Here is a 23,008-nt window from a genome sequence, read left to right on the forward strand (position 1 = left end):
AGGGTGTGAACCTTCACTGCGTTAACCCTTCACTGAGTTAACACTTACTCTGCGGGTTAGCAAGCAGCTAACCAACCCTAACCCTGTGGGTTAGCAGGGCACTAACCCTGGAAAACAGGAGCCTGGTCCTCAGGGAACGCCTGATTCAGAAGGTCTCGTCGTCAAGATCTGAAGAAGCCTGATAACGAGGGGTTCATCTGAATCGGGTCAGCTGGTAGCAGGGCGATCGCAAACATGCAGGACAGTGTTCCCCGAGGACCGGGGTTAAAGGGAAACTCTGTTATAAAACATAAAAAGTGCCCGTTTGTTGACGTGTTTTTTTATTTCTCAGACACGAGGATCGGACCTGGAGCCTGGAACACTCCGACAGCGTCCTGTCCGACTCGCCCGGAATGATGTCATCGTCGGTGGGGACCAGCAAATGCAGCAGTCCCGCGTGCATGGAGGCGAGGGCGCGGCGCGCTGCCCACTGTGGTTACTCTGAGCCCCATCGGCCGGGCCTTCAGTACGGGGAGTCCTTCGACTCGCTGGGAGACTCTCCGCACAGCGACAGGTGGGGAAACGCGGCCGTGTGCCGCTCTGGGTTTGTCATGAACATTTTGAGAAGTCTCTTCTCTCTGCTGGTTCTCTCTCAGCCTCGAGAGGCCAAGTCAGACTCAGTGGAAGGTGTCACACACAGCAGGCAGGATGATGAAATACGCTAAGGTAGGCAAGAGTGAAGAGAAGCAGCCGAACCCCAACCTCAGATCTGCCAAAGTCTTCAAGGACTAACGGTGAACACGAGGTGCAGGGCCGGCCAAAGCCTTTATGGGGTCCGAAGCTGGATTTGATTTAGCTCGGACTATTATTGATCCCAATCCTCAAATGAAGCAATGAAGCAGTATTGCAGTATTTGCCAATTGTATTGAACATGGGTTCATTCATTCAAAGGTTCATTTCAGTGACATCTAGTGGTGAAATGGTAGACAACAGTCACTGTGTTCAGATGATTCAGTTTCTGGGATTGAGGGACGGCGTGTTTTAGGAAACAAAAAGTAGTTTTAAACAGTCGGTGCAGGGAAGGTGGGCTGTGCAGTAGCCTACATGGAAGAGAGGTAAACCACGTTTAAAAACATTTAAATGCTCTTTCACTGGTGACCTAAATGTTTCACCAATATAAGTAATAAGATCCGCTCTCAGCCTCGTCTCGGTGCTCGATTTGTTCTCTCGCGTTTGTCCTTACAGTCTCGCTGCTAACAGCGGCACGCGACCATGTTATTTTACATGACTTTTTGAAACACCACGAAAATGAAACAAAAACTATTATACAGCGACTAGACTATGCAGGAGCACATAATATGTATAAAAAAGTGGATTTTGGGGTCATATAAACCCATAAATACGACACAGTGTCCCTTTAAAATGTGTTTATAACATGTCATAAAGTGCTAAACTGCGTAGGACGTGTCGCAGTCAGATGATATATGAAGGTAAGCCAGAGCTATGGCGCTGCGTAACTGAAGACGCTGCAGAGTCACAGAGTTGTTATTACGCAGCGCACAGGAAGCATCGATTTACAGCGAGTGATCATACTTTTTTTTTTTTTTTTCAAAACAAGTTCTTTTTAGATCTGTAGTGACATATAAATAAAATTAAATTGTTTTTTTTAATAATTTGGTACCTAAGAAATCTCAAATGGCACAGATGGTGCCAAGCTGTGCCAAAAGTGAGAACGCCCAGACATCTCTTTACTAAAACCTCTGTAATTTCACTCTGCTTCATTTCAGCAGCATCAGATTTTGCACAGCTCATGTCCACATGTTGTTGCATGACCTCCGTGTGTTTTTAAGCTCCTACTGCATATTTTAAAGGTGATATTTGCTGTAAAATGCTATATTTTTTTAGGCGAGAGAAAAAAATCCTTCAGTTATGCTGTGTTCCATGTACATTTACTCTGACACAGTGGCATCTACAGTGAAACTTACACCTCTGGTGTTATCTTTATTTTGATAACAAGATAATAACTATTTCCTGGGCTCTGTCGTTACCACAGATACGTGTCGGCCCTGACGACGCCAGCCCACCTGTCTCCAGTGGACTTCCATTACTCGTTGCCCCCACAGGTGCCTACCTTCCAGATCACATCTCCCAATGCCAGCCACGCCATGTCTCTCCCGCCCGCCGCCCGCAACCCTTACCCGCTGGAGGACGACCAGCCTCTGCTGCGCCGCTACCAGGTTCCCCTGCACGACGCCCAGTGCCAGGAAGCGTACCGGCAGCAGCGCCGCACCTATCTCAACGACAGCAGGGGGAGCCTGCCCTCCAGCCCCTACCGGCTGGCCGAGGACGAAGACTACGAGACCACCCAGGAGTACCTGTCCTCTCGGGAGCAACCAAAGAGAAGTGGGTCCAGCGGAGCCGGCGGCCGTCGCTGGCGGAGATCCAGACTGAACGGCCACGTGGCCCCGCGCGGCTACGAAGCGTCTCGGGACTACGGGTCTCGGAGCTGCTTAACGGACAGCGGGTCGGAGGAAGACGGTGAGAGCACGCCCTTCCTCAGTATGCAGAACATGAACGCCGAGCCCTCCGCCGTCTGCAGGCCGGTGGACAGTCGGACTTCTCAGTCGTCGGCGCGGCACAGCGGGCGTGGCAACATGCACACAAGACTGACGCACTCGCGCTCCAAACCGGACAATACACCGCATTAGAGTGAGAGCGAAGAACGCAACACAAACAAATATAGTATAGACCTGCATCTATAAGAAATATTTTTATTTTATATAACTGACAGATATTCTAAACAAATGAAATATTTATTTTCATTTTAGCAAAAGTTGTCTACTAGTTAACAGCAAAGACTTTTTTATAGGGAAAACTCTATTTATATGTACATTTTGATTTACAGCATAAAAGATGTGCCAGTTTTTTCACAACGTTAAAAAAAAAAAAAAAATAGAGTAATATTGTGGTGCCTTTTGCTGTACGCCGACGCCAGAGGGCGCCAGAGGGCCAGTGGAGGTTTTTGTAGCCTTTCTTATACGGACGCCTCATTTTTATACACATTTATGGTTGTTTTTTTTTCTCTCTTTTACTTTCTTGAGGAGTCTAGCCCCGGTGGAACATAACCCCTTCCATATCACGCAATATAAACCACTTCAACGTAAAGTGTATGTTTACATGAATATGATTCGCCTAGGGTTTGTTTTATGATTTGGGATTGAATAGAAACGCCTGGTAAATACAATGTAAATCCTTGTTTGCCCTCTGACTAAGAGATGGAGTGAGTGAAATGGAGTGTGAGTGTCGTTGCTATGACGTTGTGTGTGTTTCCAGCTGAACCAGTTACATTCCTATGATTTCTCCCGTGTTCTCCTGCGACGAGGGCGACAATCAGAGGCGTCTGATTCCACGCCGTCGTCCTTCTGTGTCCATTCTGCTTTTGTGGCTCATGTTAAAAAGGCCACACAGTGTCTCAGGATTACCCCCCCCCCCCCCGCAACCCATCCTACACACACATGTTAACATGGAGTGAGTGGACAAACGTAACTGAAAGAGCTGTGAAACGTTGGAGGATCATAAAAACAAAAATATGCAAACTTTCTATGTTGCTGTTTGGTTTTCTAAGAGGTGACTGTCATGTGCTGTGTCTGTAGAGCAGAATCATACAAATGCATATTTACATGAGTTTATTCTTTCAAGTCATTATGCAGCCATCTATACGGCTGTCGTGTACTCGTGTTCATTGAATGACTGTGTCCATGAATTGTTTTTTTTATCACTAGACATTAGAGCGCTCCACTGTACATGCACACGTCCGCTAACGTCCACTAGCATTTGAACGGTGTCTCTTCTCCGACAGGACTTTGTAAAAAAAAGGGTCATTTTGAAAGTAAACAGTGTGATTTCAGAGTGAGGGAGGACAGGCTCCTCTGGTTTAAATGTGATAGTCCCTTCACTTTGCCACTCCTCGCTCCCACCTTTCATTTTAACCACCCCGGCCCCGCCCCCTCCACCCTGACCCCGCCCCCCCGGCTTGAAAACGTTTGAACACCTCTCCTCTGCATGTCCTCGTGGTCAAGGTTTCGATGGGTGCATGGTAAAAAAAAAATCAGCAGACAAACCTTTCTTTTGTTTTCTCCGGTCAGTGAAAGTGCATTTTATTTAACATTCAGCAATAAAAGAGAACCCCCCCCCCCACCCCACCCCCCCCATGTCATCCCTGAAATATGCTAGAAAAAAGAAAAAAAATGCCAGATTGTCATAGATTGTAAAATAAAATGAAAAATGAAAATCCACCTGTTCATATGAGAAAATAAATCTTTATTCATATCATTTTATTATGTAGTTATTGTTTCTGTAGAACGCTCGTTTATCCTGATGTTTCTCTGCTCATACAACACGTTTGTTTACCTGTTTAGTTACCTTTATATTGTTCCATCAAAGCAGTAGCATTGGTTCACCACTAGATGGTGACACAAACACAAGATTCACCCCCAGGAATGAAGATCTTTTGCAGCTTGGAATTGGTGTAAAGATAAAGTGAATTAACTTGAGTATAAAAAAGTATAAATCTTAACCTTAGACTCAGGATCTGTTCAAGTTCAGTTGAACCTAAAAGTTAAACTGAACTGTTCAAGTTCAGTTTAACCTTAAAGACACAGAATCTGTTAAAGTTCAGTTTAACCTTAAAGTTAAACTGATCTGTTAAAGTTTACTAAGGAGGAAACACGTGGGGAAAATATGACGCCATATGTTTACTCATTTATTTCTTAACCAAATCCCTGAATGATCGTGTAAAATCAGATTCTCTGCAGTTCCTCTGACCACCACTAGATGGTGCTCTCTATGTTAAAACTATAGATTCTGTAGCTGATCTCGTCTTTCCTGCTTCAGCTCAATGAGAACGACACAGACGTGGTCTTGGTTCGGTGCTGATTGAAATCCAAACTTTTAATGTCTTTTTTTTGGCACCAAAATAAAAAAAAAAGATATTTTTTACAAAACAATGGCAAAGTGTGTAAATGTGTAATAATAATAAGGCATCATTTTAACCTGGGAATAAGAACAACAATTAACTCATACAAGGTTAAAGAATCACATTTGGTAACAAGTAAAACAAACTTTTTACAAAACAAAAAGACTCTTTTCTGGACTCTGGCTCTAAATCTTTATGTGTCAAAATGCTATGAATGAGTGAATGAATGATTGTTTTGCAGCTAACGATGATTTTCTTATAATCTGACTGTATTGACCTGTCCAAGAATAACAATGCAGCTCCATGTGTTGAGCAGTTTTCACAGAAACACAAACACAGTGGATTTCCTCACGCAGGCAGCTTCAGCAGGTCTGTCTCCACGTTCTGCAGGACGACGGTTTCCTTTGACAGCTTCTTAGGACGTCTCCCAGATCCCCTGTGTTGCAACATTTAACACGCAAACGTGGATCAATCTTGCACAAATGTCACATAATATCACATCGACATGGTGACGTCGTACCTGTCCTCCACGTCTTGTATCGTGTCAGGAAGAGGTGAGCCGAGTGTTTCTGGAAGAAAGAGTGCAGCCACTCCACTGAGGATCGGAGCTCCTCCATAGATCAGACCTGGGAGCCAGGGTATGAAGTCTCCAGCCAGGAGCACCATCGGCGCCACCATGGATCCAACACGGGCCATGGTGGACGCCCAGCCTAAGCCCGACTGTCTGAGGGGACAGGTCAAACCCTGAAGTTACTGCTCAATCACAACCTATGGAAGCTTTCAGGTTCCACGACGAGCTGCTGTCACGTCCACAAACACAGGGAACAGAATAAATACATGAATGAATGAATGTAGTCTTACCTGATGATGGTTGGATAGAGTTCTCCAGTGTAAAGGTAACAGCAGTTGAATGATGCAGCGAGGCAACCTTTACCCACAACAGCCAGACTGGTGCGTATGAGCTGTTTATCTGCACACAGACGTGAATGTCTTCAACATCTACTGTTCCTTTAGACTGCACACACACATACATGTGAATATATGACTGCACACACACATACATGTGAATATATGACTGGACACACACATACATGACTGCATACACACATACATATGAACATATGACTGCATACACACATACATGTGAATATATGACTGCACACACACATACATATACATATGACTGCACACACATACATATGACTGCATACACACATACATATGAACATATGACTGCATACACACATACATATGAACATATGACTGCATACACACATACATGTGACTGCATACACACATACATATGAACATATGACTGCATACACACATACATGTGACTGCATACACACATACATATGAACATATGACTGCATACACACATACATGTGACTGCATACACACATACATGTGACTGCATACACACATACATATGAACATATGACTGCATACACACATACATGTGAACATGTGACTGCATACACAAATACATGTGACTGCATACACACATACATATGAACATATGACTGCATACACACATACATGTGACTGCATACACACATACATGTGACTGCATACACACATACATATGAACATATGACTGCATACACACATACATGTGAACATGTGACTGCATACACAAAAACATATGACTGCATACACACATACATATGAACATATGACTGCATACACACATACATGTGAACATGTGACTGCATACACACATACATGTGACTGCATACACACATACATGTGACTGCATACACACATACATGTGACTGCATACACACATACATATGAACATATGACTGCATACACACATACATGTGAACATGTGACTGCATACACAAAAACATATGACTGCATACACACATACATATGAACATATGACTGCATACACACATACATGTGAACATGTGACTGCATACACACATACATGTGACTGCATACACACATATGAACATATGACTGCATACACACATACGACTGCATACACACATACATGTGAACATATGACTGCATACACACATACATATGAACATGTGACTGCATGCACACATACATATGACTGCATACACACATACATGTGAAAAAAAGTTGATTTAGTTAGTTCACAGTTAAAGTAGGAGCATAAGTGACATCACGTATATGCAGGAGGAGGAGGTCATAAAAAGACTCTGCTGAAGGTAAAGTCCACGTCCTCAGGTGTGTCATATAGGCGTAAACAGAGATGAGTCATCACAGGAGTGTTCCACACTCTCACAATCACTGCTTTTTCTTTATAGTTCTAGTCAGTTGAACTAAGTGATCTCCCCGTGACTTAACCTTCACCAGGGTTAGCCCTAACCCTAACCCTAACCCACCACAGCAGTGTTCTGGACCTGAGTAAATGGTCCAGAGACCACGTGCTGAGCAAAGACACTCAACAGATTGCACAACCTGTGAATCTATATTCTCCCGTGAGTGTTGATAAGGAGCTCAGTCTTATCTTTACGTCGCTGTAACGAGCCACAGTTAAGCTGAAAGAATGCATGTGATTAAATAACCGCGGTGATAAGAGACCACATAAAATGGACCAGTAATGGATCTAAGAGGGATCCCTGAGGCACACCACAGGGAAGGATCCTGATCAATTCAAATCAGGATTGATCAGGGTCAAGGGTCATGTTTAGAACATACCATAAGGCACCAGTAGGTTGAGCAGAATACTCGTCCCAGCAATAATGAGCACGCCGCTCTGAGACGGACGCCTCCCGATGAAGCTCATGCACACAGTGACGACCACTTTAGCAGGGATGTCCACGGCACCGAAGATCACTTGGATTAAGAAGATGTCCACGCCAAACTTCTGCAGATCCATAGCAAGGCCGTAGTAAGCGAAGCTGGTGGATAACCTAGAAGAGTGCATGGCGTCATCTCAGTGTCTTACACGATGCTCACAAACGTTCATAAACACTATGAGCAGCACATGTACCAGACTATGCTCACGGCCAGGGTCATTTTCCTCATTCTGCCTGTTCTGAACAGATCCAGGGACGAGTAGGAGCCCTGAGCCGAGGACAACTCCTTCTTCATGGACTCCTTCAGGATCTATCCACCAAAGAAAGACTTTAAATACGTACGTGCACAGAAAGGTGGTGGAAAAGAATCACAAACACGTCACGACTCCTTACATTAATGTCAATTTTTTCTCCTTCTTCATGGCGACCATTAAATTTAGCCACACTTTTCAGGTTCTTCAGAGCTTGTTCCGGCTTATTATTGAGGACTAACCATCGTGAAGATTCATGAAACCACCTAAATGAGATTTGTGTTGGTTACTCAGTGATGACGCGGGTTCATCTGAATGTTTCTGTGCACGTTAGTAGCGGCTAACTCACCATGCAATGAGGAAAAAGACGTAGAAGGGCAAAGACACGGCCAGCGTTAACCACCTCCAGTCCCGAATGAAGTAGGCTATCAGTACCAGGACCAGCTGTCCTATGGTGTAACAGTAACCCGTTATCGTCCCGACCACAGTGCGGACACGCGTGGGGATCCACTCCACAACTGGAAATCACAAACACAAACATGTATTTTATACATCATCTGCTCTTGTGACAGCCTGTTCCTTATGCTGCGTTCCAGAGCCCATCCAAACAAATGGGATGTAGTTCTTATGCTACCTGAATTGTACTAGCTCCTACTTCAAAGCGTTCCAGAAATCATGGACGATCGCGGCGCTTTAGATTTATGTTTGAAGAGGCATTTTGACTGTCAGCAATTCAGTCTACTTACATACACGAGCAAGCCGTTTATGTAAAAGCCATACATGTACCGCCATGAGTATACGTTTACCGTAGCCCTACATATCTTCATGCTAAAGGATAACAACAACGACATATATATCACATATTTATATCGTATTCGTGTGACTCATTTTGGTGAAGTCGGGTTTAGGTCGATCAGCCCCGACTTGGCGAGTAGGAGGTCCCACTTTGACAGGCGTTCCAGTTCACTTTTTCTAGTTGGAGGTCGGATAAGTCCCACGTCCAACCGGTTTGGACGGTTCTCTGGAACGCAGCATTATAAACACAACTTCACTGCGTGTCTTACTGAGAGAGAAGGTGTTGAGTCCGTTGCCAGACAAGGCCATGCCGCAACCGAAGCGGAACAGACAGTAGACGGAGAAGGAGCTGGAGAAGGCCACGCATGTTCCTGACACTGCCATCAACAGGTAGGAAATAAGCAGGAGAATACGTCGACCGTATCTTGGAGGCAGAAAGAATTGAGTCATTATCTGTCGTATATGACGGGTTCACGGATGGAAGCACTGAGTGTTACCTGTCTGCAAGACTACCAAAGAGCAGAGCTCCCACCAGCACACCGCCCATGTACACAGTCTGTGCCATCTGCTTCAGAGAGCGCTGATCACACACTATGTCCCACTGATGACAAGCAACACAAGTTAACACACACGACACAACAGCGCGTGACTCTTTGCACTGTGAATGAGTGAAGAACCTCAGATATGATGGTGGAGGACATCTCAGTCTTGTTGTAGGACCATCCGTCAGCGCACCCCTGCAGACCGACGTCGTCCTCAGCCTCTCCCACGTCCCCTGAACCGAAGGTCCCATTGTCGGCCAGCAGGTGCCACTGCGGAGCCACATAACGCTGGCACTTGTGCGGCCTCCCCGCCCGGTCCAGTGGACCTGTGATCAGCAGCATTTCCTCCGGGCTCAGCTGGGCCTGAGACACGTTGGAGTGAGCTCTGCAGTGGTGGAACGGCACCGCAGCCACAAAGTTCTGCAGCAGGTTATGACTGGCCAGCATCAGCACAGGGACGCAGAGGAGCATCACATGTAGCACCTGGAAGCGTCCGGTGCTGCCCACCTGCTCTAAGAGGTCACTGAACGCCATAGTTTGGGCTTTCTCTCAGTCCCTGCTCGATCCTGTGGTTGGTACGCTCCAAAAATCAAAGGTGCAGCTTGAAAATATAATAAGAAAAGATCTTATTGAAGACAAAGAGTAGATTCGACTTTGCTCAAAGGTGATGATAATCACAACTTACCTACAGAACGAGCCTTCTGTCAGCAGACGTCATTGACTTCGTTGACATTCTCAGTAAAAACAAACAGTCCGTCCTCGTCGCCCGCGGTGCTTTTGAGTGTAATCAGCTCCTAAATTCCGACAGGATTATTAAAGTTTAAGCAGCTCATACGTTGAGCGTTGAGTTGTTGCCGCGCGTGAACAAAGTGTGAGAGGGAGTGAACTTTCAGCAGCGCGGGCTGCAGGATTATAACTGTCCCCTGTTCTTTACTCTGGGATGCACTCGCTGCCCTTTAAAATGTTACTTAATAACAAGACTGATAGAGTCACACACACACACACACACACACACACACACACACACACACACACACACACACACACTGTTTTATTGTTGTCTCTCGTGGTTGTTCACCCATTGATTTATGGATAACATATATAAGATAAGATTATAATATAATAAATATTATTATTTGAGGCAAAAGTAGCTGAAAAAGCTCCACTGTTTCAACACGGTGACCTTTTCTCTTCTTAACCCTGTGTTAGAACAATGAGTGACTGACGAGCGCTGACCATTTAATCAATAACGCAAACACAAACACACACACAAACCAAGAATAACACAACACTGAGAAAACGTCGCGGTCCACTGTGTTATTTTTCCACGTCTTGTGTAATAATCAGCACGAGATCTGTGCGACTGAATGAAAGTGCAACAATAAACGCTGTGTTTTCTCAGCTGTGAATCTCCACAGTCTCACATAGCTTTGGTGTTTGAGCTTTAAAAAACACGATGGATGTCGTAGGAGTTTTTGGGGGGCGGAGCATTTTAGAGAGACAAATGAGTCAGATGTGGGTTTCCTTGGCTTTTCCTTGGCTTTTCCTTGGCCGTCCGTGTCACCGTTCTCTGGAGAAACACAACTCCAGATGAACATTTTCATCTGACAGCCCCAGAAATAACTTTAGCTTTCGGTGATGAGTCTCAAGCTGTTCAATGTTTGATGTGAGTTTAGACTTTAGACCCTGAAAACACGACTTATGTAAGCGTTTATTTCACCAGTAAACCTCCCCTCGTCAAACACCGCAATCACGCCCGACACACGGACGTCTTGTTGTCTGTTAATCTTTACTGAATGAACGCTGAAGGGCACTTTGACCTTGGTCTCAGTGAGAGATCAGATCACAGCTGACGCTCTCAGGTGTTATGAGGCATTTCATGTCTTTAAGAATCCTTTCAAAACGGTTCTTAACCAAGGATGTGAGCGCTACACGTCTAAACTCCTGGACTTCCCTAGAGTTGTTCACTTATTGTGGAGGTTTTCCAGACTTAGGCTGAATTCCAATTCCTATCTTAATCCTCAATCTCAAAAATGCTTTTGTGCTGTCCCGATTCTCAGATAAATTAAAGGGGAAATAAGTAGTTTATAGTGCCATCTAGAGGAGAGGCTGAAATTTACAACAAAGACCTGCTGCTCTGCTCACCCCCTCCCTTCCCTGAGCGCTACGGTATCCTCAGCTGGTCAAATGTCGTCCTCGTCGTCTTTCTCCGTGTCAGCAGATGAGGTTCGTGAGGTGAGGGAGAGGGCGGAGCTACCGCGGCCGTAGCGGACGAAGCGGAGAGAGAGGAGGCGGGACTTCTGCTACAAGTAAAGAGACGCTTGTTTTGTTCTCTCGCGTTTGTCCTTTCAGGCTCCGGTAGAAACATGGCGTCTCGCTGCTAACAGTGGCTATGCAACCGCGGCCCGCGACCGTGTTATTTTACATGACTTTTTGAAACAGTACGAAAATGAAACAAAAACTATTATACAGCGACTAGACAATGCAGGAGCACATAATATGTATAAAAAAGTGGATTTTGGGTCATATAAACCCATAAATACTACATATTGTACCTTTAAGGGCTGTATCGCCCTCAATCAACATTTTCCGAGACCACCTTTGGGAGCAAGGGCTACCCAGAATGCATTGCGTGTTTTCACATAACAAAGATGGCGTCGAAAGCAGTGAAACGAGTGCGCTACAAATGAAGTATTTTCTTTGTTAATAGAGATATAAAAATGATCTTAGTTTAGGCCCATATTATGGATTACTGACATCATTGTTGCGTAACATTTATTTTTATTTTACGATCTTTTGTCAATAAGTCGTGGTGTGTGGTAACTGTCAGCTGAATATTTGTATGAGTATCATCTTATAACTAACTGACAACCTAATAACTTGACTGACAAACGGATCAGAATAAATAATCGTGACGTAAATGTGTTCTTCTTCTTCTTCTTTTTTGGAGTTGACAGACTGGACGCAGCTTTTGCGTTATTCTGCCCCCTACAGTCTGAAGACGTATCTGCATTTAAGGGGTGTCCCATTTCTAAGTGACAAAATAACCCTCAACACTTGGTTTTGAGGCCAGTTAAGATTAAGGGATGAGATAGGAATTGGAATTGGCCCCTGGTGTCTGGCCTGAGTCAACACCACACTAAACCCCGCTCAGCCGGTCTTCACACTATCTCAGGGTCAGCCCACAGATTGCATCAGGGTCAGCAGCCGTCTTTATGTTCACCTTCTGAGTATCACCAGGATTATGCTGTGTTGATTAGATATATATATATATATATGTATATATATGTTACATTTTCTTTGTTTTGATATCTTTTTTTGAAGTTTTCCTCCCTTGTTTAGCTTCACTTCCTGTGTGTTTGCTGCCCTGATGTGATTCACCTGTGTCTAATGAGTTCCACCTGTATATAAACCTCCCTCTTCCTGCTGCTGCGCTCACGTCACCACAGTCTGTGTCACGTCACTGTTGTCAGGTCACATTATTGTTGTTATAATTATTTTTTTTTTCATGTTTGGGTTCTATGTTCTGCAGTCAAACTCAGTTTAAAGCTTCAGTGTGGGATTTAGAGGCATCTAGAGGTGAATTTGCATATTGCACAACAAATGACAGCCTTCTGCAACCATGGCAGTTGTTTTCTGTTGATTTACCATGAACATACTTCCCATAATATGTGTTTTTTTGTGTGTGGATATTTAATCTGTATTTATTAATAATAATTATAACAATTTTTATTCAGAAAACTCAGAGTCTGAGTGGAAGTTTTTAGAGTTTGTTTTTTAATAAAAACATTATCACCAGTAAATTCACAAAGCCCGTCCTTCATCCACAGCCGTACGTCGGCGCCGTCTGCATCCCTGAAAACAACGACACCGATGATGGATGTTGTTGACATGCAGGCATGAAACATGTCAACCGTCTGCGTCAGTTTAAACGCACTCAGACGCAGGTTTGTTTGTGGAGGCTTTTTTAGCAGAAAAAAAGGCGTTCATGTCTTGACACGTGACTTTAATGCTTGTCATCGGGGGCGGGGAGTTTCTCCAGCGTGGGCTCCATGCCCCAGATCTCACGGGCGTACTGGGCGATGGTGCGGTCGCTGGAGAACTTGCCGCATCCGGCGATGTTGTGGATCACCTTCTTGGTCCATTCCTTGGGGTTCTGGTGAAACAACGGTTACCAAGGTCAGCGAGAGAGAAAACCACTTCTTCAATCGTCCGTTATAATAATCAGGTGAACGAGCATTTACCCTGTAAAGGTCGTTGACTTTCTCCTGACACTTGATATAATCTTCATAGTCAGCGAAAACCTTAAATCTGTGAGGAGAAAAACAAATCTCTTCATTTAAAAAACCCAGTTTTCTCGTGTGTCATATTGTTTTTGACTTCACTACTGCAGTATTCATGTACTTGTGCAGTGAAGTGCCTGCATGTTAATACACATTCTGATGTGTGTGTGCGCCTCGGGTCATGATGTGCCTTTACCTGTCGTGATGCATCAGCATGTTGACGATCTCTTTAAACAGGTCAGGCTGCTTTGGGCTGAAATAGCCTCCAGCGATCTGGTCAATAGCCTGTTTGAGCTCAGGCAGCCGGTTGTAGTAGTCCACTGCGTGGTAACTAAGCAGCAGCAGAAAGAAATAAGAAACAGAAACTCACGCTTGTTGCTATAGTAACCAGCCCATTCATGAAAGTAGTAGTCAGAGCCTACACGGAGGTAGCAGCTAATTCTCCAGGACCACACTTAGGGCGCTTTCACACCAGTAGTTGGATTATTTGATCCACACCAGGCAACATATGACTCCAGTGTGGTCCGCTTTCACACCAGCAAACCAACCAAAATTGGCCCGATCGACGTTTCATCAATGTGTTTATAATCTTCCGGTAGAAAAGCGCCAATTTTGACTCACTATGGAGCAACACGTACGCACATTGCTACTTGCTCTGATCTCATTCTCTGTATTGGCCATTTTTGGCAAAATATCCAATTTGAGAATGAGTTGCGGCTCCGTCTGGAGAACAATCAGCTGATACGCTGGAGTCGACGAAGATGTATAGCGCGTCATTTCAGGCAGAGGAGACGCGCTATTTTCATGAATGTGACGAAGATTGCTCCAAAGACCTACAAGGCAGGCTATGTCCATGGCATTTACTGAAGAATATGGTTTGGACCCGAGTTGGCGTTCGCACCAGAGGGACCGCACCAGAGTCTGGCAGTATCAGTCTGGCGGACTGATACTGCCAAAAAGAGGCGGTCTCGGTCTCTGCTTGATTTGGTGCGGACCCGAGTGCGATTGATGCTTTCACACCAACGAAATGAACTAGAGTTTTTGGTTCGAATGGATCGTTTGGTGAAAGCGCCCTTATTAGTGTAGGAAACCACAGCATGTGTGCAGTGATAAAACAACAATAATCTGGACGTAGAAACCCTGATTCCCTCCTTACCCTCTTTGCTCGAGCGCGTCCACGTCATCCACTCTCATGCCAAAGATGAACAGGTTCTCCTCTCCGGCCTCCTCGGCCATCTCCACGTTGGCTCCGTCCATGGTTCCAATGGTCAGAGCTCCGTTCAGCATGAACTTCATGTTTCCGGTGCCAGAGGCCTCGGTGCCGGCTGTGGAGATCTGCTCCGACAGGTCGGATGCAGGGATCGCTGCAGAAGCACACAAGCAGCAGGTTGACGGACTGGGTCTATTGAATCTAAAAAAATGAGAAGAACCAGAGAGAACAAACCTCTCTCTGCCAGCGTGACCCTGTAGTTCTCCAGGAAGATGACTTTCAGACGATCCCCGACCACGGGGTCGTAGTTGATGACCTCACCGATGGCTGTGATCAGACGGATGATCATCTTTGCAGTGTGGTATCCAGGAGCAGCCTGCAGCGACAGACAATGACAGCACAGTGGATGTTGGGTTCTCTTTTGATCGCCCTGTGTCATGTGATCAAAGTACAAACCTTTCCTCCGATCATGATGGTCCTCGGAGTCCACTGCTTGTTGGGTTCCTTCTTGATGCCTGACACAGATGTAAAGAGAGTGATGTGTTTGTGTGTGAGTTAGAGAAAAAGCCCTGGAATCAGTGAGGAAACAGACGTACGGTTGTAATAGGTGATCATGTGCAGACAGTTCAGCAGCTGCCTCTTGTACTCGTGGATTCTCTTCACTTGAAAGTCAAACATGGAGTTGGGGTTGATCTTCACCTTGTAATGCTCCTCTAAGTGCACAGCAAACTTCAGCTTGTTCTCCTGCATGAGATTCCATTGGTATTATTGTGTTATTAGATGGAAACTACACTTCATGAACAATGGTTAACATCTATTTTATCATAATATAGACCAAGGAAAACATTAGAAATGAAACACTGTGGTAGTTTTTGTCACCTGTTTGACTTTGGCGACGTCACGGATGAAAGCCTCATCGTTGACGTACTTGCGGAGACGCTGCAGCTGATCCAGGTCACGGATGAACTCCTCGCCGATTCTCTGATTTTGAAAACAAAGACCGGTGAATGAAACTAGCATTTTCCGATTTGAGGTTTAATAAAAACAGAACACAGCGAACCTCTGCGATGACCTCTGCCAGCCCGGGGTTGCACATAACCAGCCAGCGGCGCGGGGTGATGCCGTTGGTCTTGTTTTGGAACTTGTGTGGTTCCATTTCATAAAAGTCCTTGAAACTGAAGAGCGAAGCACCGGAAAGTTTAGAGCTCACACGCAAAACCAAAGTTCACCACACTTCACACACAGCGTACGAGGGTTACTCTGAGGACGCACATCGTAGCTTTGAGGATGTCCGAGTGAATCTGGGCCACGCCGTTAACAGCGTGAGAACCGACGATGCACAGGTGAGCCATGTTGATCCTCTTCTGTCCTCCCTCTTCTATCAGAGACATACGGGACAGACGACCACTGTCACCGGGATACTTAGCAGCAACTCTCTACGGGGAGACAAACATGAGCTTTATTAGAACGTCATTCAATCTCTAGAAAGTTCAACAGGAAGTAATCTGTACCTCCTGTAACATGCTGCAGTGAGCTGTACTAACCTCCATGTGGCGCCGGTTGATCTCGTAGACGATCTCCAGGTGGCGTGGAAGCAGATGTGCAAACAGGTCGACAGGCCACCTCTCCAGAGCCTCAGGGAGGACGGTGTGGTTGGTGTAGGCACATGTGCGCACACAGACGTCCCAGGCCTGGACACACGGACGTAAAACGGGAACAAAACTCAGACTTTAAAGCTCTGCACAAAACAAATGTTGACACGTGTGATTTCTCTGTGACGAATGGACGCTCACGTTGTCCCACGTCTGCTTCTCTTCATCCACCAGAACCCTCATCAGCTCAGGAATGGCCATGGCTGGGTGAGTGTCGTTGAGTTGAATGGCGACCTGAACGTGCAGAACAACCGTCCACCGTCAAGTTGCTGATGGGCTACAGAACAACCTGTTCTACACACTGACACAGTCGGCTTTTTTACTTCACCTTGTCAGGCAGTTTGCTGAAGTCTGTGCGAACGACCTCCCTGGAGCCAAACTTGGAGACCTTGAAACGGCGGATGATGTCCTGCAGCGTGGCCGACACCACAAAGTATTCCTGCTTCAGACGGAGCTCCTTTCCTTCAAAGAACTGAGGAGAAAAAAACACACATTCTCTTTCATATTAGTGACAAACGTCGACTCAATATTTGTCATTTCAATACAATTTCCTGTTCGCTCCACGCCTAAGATCTGCAACTGAATCATCATCCAATTATCATCGTTTTAGCACAACATCTAACACCCATTTATAATTAACAGATTCTAGTATTTCAGAGCACTGTGTAAATATTCACTTTCCTTTATAACTGCATGATATATTTATGGAGGCACAAGTGTGAACCAGAAGAAGCTAAAAAAGCCATAAATGTTTTATTTTTTACATTTTTAGAGCTGTTTAGAAGTGAGGAAACGTCTGGTAACGAACACCTGACTCCTTAATGAATCAGGTCATCGTTTCACTTTCCTCAGCTCCACCTCACATCCTGCTCTCACTGCCTCACAGAGACATCAATTACCAGCAGCTGACATGAGTTATATCTCAGGCTAGATGTTTATCTGCTAAATCCTTCTTCTTGAGCCTTCAGGGAGCCAGAACCTGGTGGTCAGGTCTCAGTGCAGACATGACGGACGGCCTCCAGGGAAGCTGGAGGATCACTCACTATCTCACTATCTGTCTGAAAACAAATGAGTCCAGGTGTGGTCCAAACTATGGTAATCCATCTCTCTGTGGAGTTAAGATAAACCAGTTTTACAGGAGCCATCATGGAGTTGACTGAACCCGAGTCTCAGCTCATCCAGGTTAACATGAGCACGACCACCTTTACTGGATTAAAAGGTGATTTAGACACAGTTCCTTACGTTGTCATTGGGGTAGAGCACACGGGAGATGTTCTCGGCCAAGTTCCTGTCCAGAACAGCCTGGATGTAGCCGCCCACGTTGACTGTAACAGAGACAAACTTCAGTTCACTGCAGAAGAGGATAATAATACAAAGGTTTTTTCCGGGCACGTACAGTCTTTAAGGTTAAAGTCGCACGGGGCCTTTGCTGACCACAGCCTCATGGTGTTGACCACGTTGTTTCTGTAGCCGGGGATGGGCGTGTCGTACGGCAGAGCCAGAACGACCTGTCAATACAATCACAGCGTTCTCTGTCATGTCTTACACTCACTGTTTCTTTGATTTGAACACCTGGATGAGACAAAACGGGACCGTATCTATGTACCTTTCTCTAAAAAAAGGTACATAGACCGTACCTATGTTCCCCGGGTCCTATGTTCCCCGGGTCCTATGTTCCCCGCTTTGTATGTGACCGGGGAACATAGGACCCTTTCTCTAACCCTAATCCTAACCCTACCCTTTTTCAAAAAAAGGGTCCTATTTTCCCCTGTCACATACAAAGTGGACCTTTTTTGGGAAAAACGGGGAACATAGGACCCGGGGAACATAGGTACGACCCCTTCCCCGCTGTTCACCCAAAAGGACCCGGGGAACATAGGACCTTACCCCTTACCCTAACCCCAACCCGAACCCCAACCCCAACCCCAACCCCAACCCTTACCCTTTACCCTGGAGCTCCACACCCAGGCTTCCACAAAGTGGGGGACCTAGGACCTTACCCCTTACCCCAACCCTAACCCGAACCCTTTACCCTAAACCCAACCCCAACCCTTTACCCTGGAGCTCCACACCCAGGCTTCCACAAAGTGGGGAACATAGGACCTGGGGAACATAGGTACGACCCCAACAAAACAACAGGATAACTTGATGATAAATGGCTGAAATAGGAATGAGATGAGGTGTTTCCTGTGGTGAGGACGACATCTGAAAACATCTTTCATGTTTACTCATATTCATGTGTTCATCACCTGTGTGTCGACCCACTTCACTCCATCAGGGTGATGCTCGGTCTTGCCGTAGAAACGCACAGGGCGCATGTACTCAGGGCGAGCCTTCTCCCACGGGTTACCGTAACGCAGCCAATCGTCAGCCTCCTCCACCTGGATCATGACAAAGATGGAGGATATGCGTTGTGTTTTTCGGCTGCTTCCTCGGGTTCCTCATTATGTGATAAAGGAAAGAGGAAAGCGCGGCGCCTGAAGCTGAGCGTTTCTAACCTGCCAGCCGTTGACAATTTTCTGATTGAAGATACCGAATTCATAGCGAATGCCGTAGCCGTAGGCGGCGAGGCCCAGTGAAGCCATGGAGTCCAGGAAACAGGCTGGAAACCACAGATAGCACAGGAAATAAAGAGCGACCTCTCACCAGGTGTGACATTATTCTGAATCAGTAAAAATAATTATTTTCACTTTATTAATGATGGATTTTATGATTTTGCTCACCGGCAAGACGACCGAGGCCTCCGTTACCCAGGCCGGCGTCTTCCTCCATGTCCTCCAGCTCCTCCATGTCCAGACCCAACTGCAGATGGCAGCACAACATGATTCTCAGAGGGTTGTTATGGTTAGTGAAAGAGGGTTTTGTTGTAAGGACACAACAAAAGTGGAAGTAGTGTGAATGGTCTATGGGGAAATGAGCTTCTTCTGAGCAGTTGATGGACTCAGTCTGGGTCTTTTTTTTTTTTAGCATCACATTATAAACACGATGATGAACAGATGAGGGAACATGGCTGCAGGGTTGCAGGATTACCTGGTACGTGGCCTCGTCACAGGCGTTCTCCAGAGCGAGGTTCACCATGGTGTTCTGCAGAGTGCGGCCCATGTAGAACTCAAGGGAGATGTAGTAGACGCGCTACGGTTCAGACAAAGACGGACATATTTTTTAGGATTATACCACTTTAACTTCACAGTCTGTTGCTGTCAGATGTCCTGGTGACGTTTGACCTCTGACTGTCACAGTTAAGCTGGAAGATGCCACCTGAGCCTCTGTTTAGCCTTTGCCATTTAGTGATTCTATGCCTCTGACATTGAGGGCCCGACACAGGCTGAGGAAAGGCTGGAGGGTGTGAGGGGGGGGGGGGGTTACATTTTGCTTTTGGTATTACATAACAGCATCATTTTGGCCCAGGCAAAAATAGCTCCTGTAGAGGTCGCTGTAAAGGTCAGCCTGAGCCCCAGTTCAGGAGGAGAAGTGAGATAGATTTGAAAAATACAAAATAAATCAAAATGTGACCAGAGAGCAGAGAGCAGACTCTCAGGATCTTTAACCTCTTTCTCCAGCTCTTCGTGCTAAAGATGTGAAACAAAGTCACTGTGATCAACAATGATGTGGAACGTCATGGTCCATGTTCCTGTGAGACCTTTGAGGAGTTCACCTTTGACCTTTCAGTCGCTTGTACGCGGTGTGAGCGTCAGGTTACTGGGATTAATGCACACGGAAGAGGATTATTTGGTTATTAATGCTCTTGTCGTCCGCAGTAAATGTTTCACATAAATCAATGTGATTTTCTCTGTTTCGGGGCCATTTTATTGAAATGACAGACAATTCTGCACGACATTTATCAGCAATAATAACGTGGAGTGTTTTTGCGTTTCCACAGCTTTCTATTGTCCAAAGTGGAGCTGTTTATACGCTGCTGTTGCTGAGAGGAGCTCAGATGACCTCAGAGGCATGAGCTCATGTGACACAAGTGAAGGCTGTGAGCCTTATGGTCAGAGAGGATGAGGTTTAATGTTTCAACACACTGAAGCAGAGCAGCAGTAAATGTCATGACTTGGTATCACACTAATAACAGGCTGAATATAACCTCCCACAGGCCACACAGTCAGTGTTAAAGTCAACTTAAAGACTATATTCTGCACATAAATGCTCATATAGAAGGTCTGTTTATAAAGAGCCTGAAATATATACGTTAGATGTTGATACCTGAGACCTGATTGTTGTATCCTCAGAGTGAATGAACTGTAAGGTTATATAGAAGTACTGTAAGGTTACTGTAAGGTTATATATGTACTGTAATGTTACTATAAGGTTATATATGTACTGTAATGTTACTGTAAGGTTATATAGAAGTACTGTAAGGTTATATATGTACTGTAATGTTACTATAAGGTTATATAGAAGTACTGTAAGGTTATATATGTACTGTAAGTTCATATATACGTACTATAAGATTATATATATGTACTGTAAGATTATATCCATACTGTATGGTTATATACGTACTGTAAGTTCATATATGTACTGTAAGGTTATATAAAAGTACTGTAAGGTTATATATGTACTGTAATGTTACTGTAAGGCTATATAGAAGTACTGTAAGTTCATATATGTACTGTAAGATTATATATATATGTACTGTAAGTTCATATATGTACTGTAAGATTATATATATGTACTGTAAGGTTATATATATGTACTGTAAGTTCATATAATACGTACTGTAAGGTTATATATATGTACTTTAAGTTCATATATATGTACTGTAAGGTTATATATATGTACTATAAGTTCATATATATGTACTGTAAGGTTATATGTACTGTAAGTTCATATATACGTACTGTAAGATTATATATTTATGTACTGTAAGGCTATATATATGTACTGTAAGGTTATATAGAAGTACTGTAAGGTTATATAGAAGTACTGTAGGGTTATATAAAAGTACTGTAAGTTCATATATCTACTGTAAGGTTATATATATGTACTGTAAGTTCATATATGTACTCTAAGGTTAAATATATATACTGTAAGGTAATTTGATTGAGTGTTTTTTGGTCTTTGTTGCACTTCCTGTACTCCTCCTGTACGTCACATGATTTCAAAGAAAGCTCAGGGATGGAGGAGGTTAAGTTAAGTTGAATACTTTGCTCCATATTTAAAGTTAGAGCACTTCGTGCATCAGTATTAATGATTGTTTCAATCATTATTTCCAATGGATTCTCATGAGTGGATGAACATGTGCTGAACTTACTTTGGGATCCTTCTCATAGTAGTGCTGCTGGGTTCTGATCCACCTGCCGATCAGGTGCTCCCTCACAGTGTGAGCCAGAGCAAAGTAATAATCCCTGACCGTGGCCACATTTCTGTCCTTGACCAGCGTGAAGTGCAGGTGTCTGTTGAAGTTCTGCTTCAGCTCTGTGACGTTCTCCACGCCGGCCAGGCCTCGCACCGAGATCTGTTTCTTCCTCTCGTGGTCGGACAAGGGTTTGGACATGGTGTCTGGAGAGGAAGGAGAATAATCTCAACACAACACACAGCGGAGCAGTAACACACACCGGACACACACACAGAGAGAGAGAGAGAGGCACACACACACCACAGAGGCAACTCCAGCAATTTATAGGCACAGGGATGAATGTGAAGCAGAGGGTGGAGCGAGTGGTTTAGGAGAGAGGGTGGAGCATGGGTGTGATTTCAGCTGTCAATCATTAGGGTCACAAAGGTTCAATTATGCAAATGTATGTCACAGTTTAGTATAAATTAAAAATAAAATAAAGCGATAACAGTGATGTGTTACACACCAACATTTTGATTGTTTTCCAGATTATTTTCAGTCTCATTTAAAGAGATAAATGTCAAACAAATGTGTGTTTTTTTTATTCCAGTGGTGATGAAAAACAACATCAATCTGAACGCTTAGAACGCCGTGAATAATTCAGAATTATTATTATTATTATTACTGTCTTTGTATAATATTTAATCTCTAATTTCTCCACTATACCAGTGTTTTTTTAACACACACACACACACACACACACACACACACACACACACACAGTCGTGAAGTTGGCTTTCTCTTTGTGTTTGGCAGAATTGTGGGTCAGCAGATGTAAGTGTATTCTCTCTCGCACACACACACACACACACACACACACACACACACACGCACACTCACACAAACACACACACACACATACACACACACACACACACAGTGAATGCATGATATAACAGCAGCTACAAACAGTCAGAACCTCAGTGTCTGTGTGTGTGATGATGCTCACACACACACACACACACACACACACACACACACACACACACACACACACACACACACACACGTGAGCTCCTCGCTGCAGATGAGAAAATCAAAAACATGCACAACCCGACACAAAGAGAACAGCTGCACCATCACAGCCAGAGTTCCTCAAGCGTCTCAAACCACTGTGTTCGTTCATTACCGAGCACATTTCCTCCTCTCTCTCTCCTCACTGTGGACACTTGATTAGCTCTGAACGCTCTCAGCAGCCACATT

The 23,008-nt window shown here is 44.7% G+C and overlaps 3 protein-coding genes across 3 annotated transcripts in view; 1 reads left to right on the plus strand and 2 right to left on the minus strand.

Annotated features, from left to right (window-relative positions):
• Positions 1 to 4,221, plus strand: part of nrg2a (neuregulin 2a) — a gene marked incomplete at its 5' end in the record, with an annotated part of 54,754 nt that extends 50,533 nt beyond the window's left edge. The window contains 2 exons of the mRNA XM_083909825.1: positions 332 to 553; positions 2,033 to 4,221. Coding sequence (XP_083765951.1) covers positions 332 to 553; positions 2,033 to 2,687 — 877 coding nt within the window. The 3' untranslated portion in view covers positions 2,688 to 4,221. The remainder of the gene's footprint in view (positions 1 to 331; positions 554 to 2,032) is intronic.
• Positions 4,222 to 5,302: 1,081 nt separating this feature from the next.
• Positions 5,303 to 9,853, minus strand: slc22a6l (solute carrier family 22 member 6, like; the record flags this gene model as incomplete). The annotated part of the gene is made up of 10 exons (XM_083910415.1): positions 5,303 to 5,390; positions 5,475 to 5,678; positions 5,816 to 5,924; positions 7,631 to 7,845; positions 7,926 to 8,041; positions 8,125 to 8,248; positions 8,332 to 8,500; positions 9,047 to 9,201; positions 9,275 to 9,378; positions 9,455 to 9,853. The coding sequence occupies 10 exons, from the start codon at positions 9,851 to 9,853 to the stop codon at positions 5,303 to 5,305; spliced, it is 1,683 nt and encodes a 560-aa protein (XP_083766541.1).
• Positions 9,854 to 13,073: 3,220 nt separating this feature from the next.
• pygma (phosphorylase, glycogen, muscle A) lies at positions 13,074 to 22,058 on the minus strand. The gene is made up of 20 exons (XM_083909927.1): positions 21,722 to 22,058; positions 19,495 to 19,596; positions 19,188 to 19,266; positions 18,963 to 19,066; positions 18,714 to 18,845; positions 17,861 to 17,972; positions 17,707 to 17,789; positions 16,793 to 16,936; positions 16,606 to 16,698; positions 16,357 to 16,503; positions 16,085 to 16,248; positions 15,873 to 15,987; positions 15,692 to 15,793; positions 15,409 to 15,556; positions 15,269 to 15,327; positions 15,047 to 15,188; positions 14,759 to 14,966; positions 13,799 to 13,933; positions 13,564 to 13,630; positions 13,074 to 13,475 (listed from the first exon to the last, which is right to left on the minus strand). Exons 1-20 carry the CDS (start codon positions 21,962 to 21,964, stop codon positions 13,326 to 13,328), a joined length of 2,529 nt encoding a protein of 842 aa, XP_083766053.1. The 5' UTR covers positions 21,965 to 22,058; the 3' UTR covers positions 13,074 to 13,325.
• Between the last annotated feature and the right edge of the window lie 950 nt (positions 22,059 to 23,008).

Source organism: Microchirus variegatus (assembly GCF_963457635.1).
Source record: "Microchirus variegatus genome assembly, chromosome: 2".
Classification (NCBI taxonomy): domain Eukaryota; kingdom Metazoa; phylum Chordata; class Actinopteri; order Pleuronectiformes; family Soleidae; genus Microchirus; species Microchirus variegatus.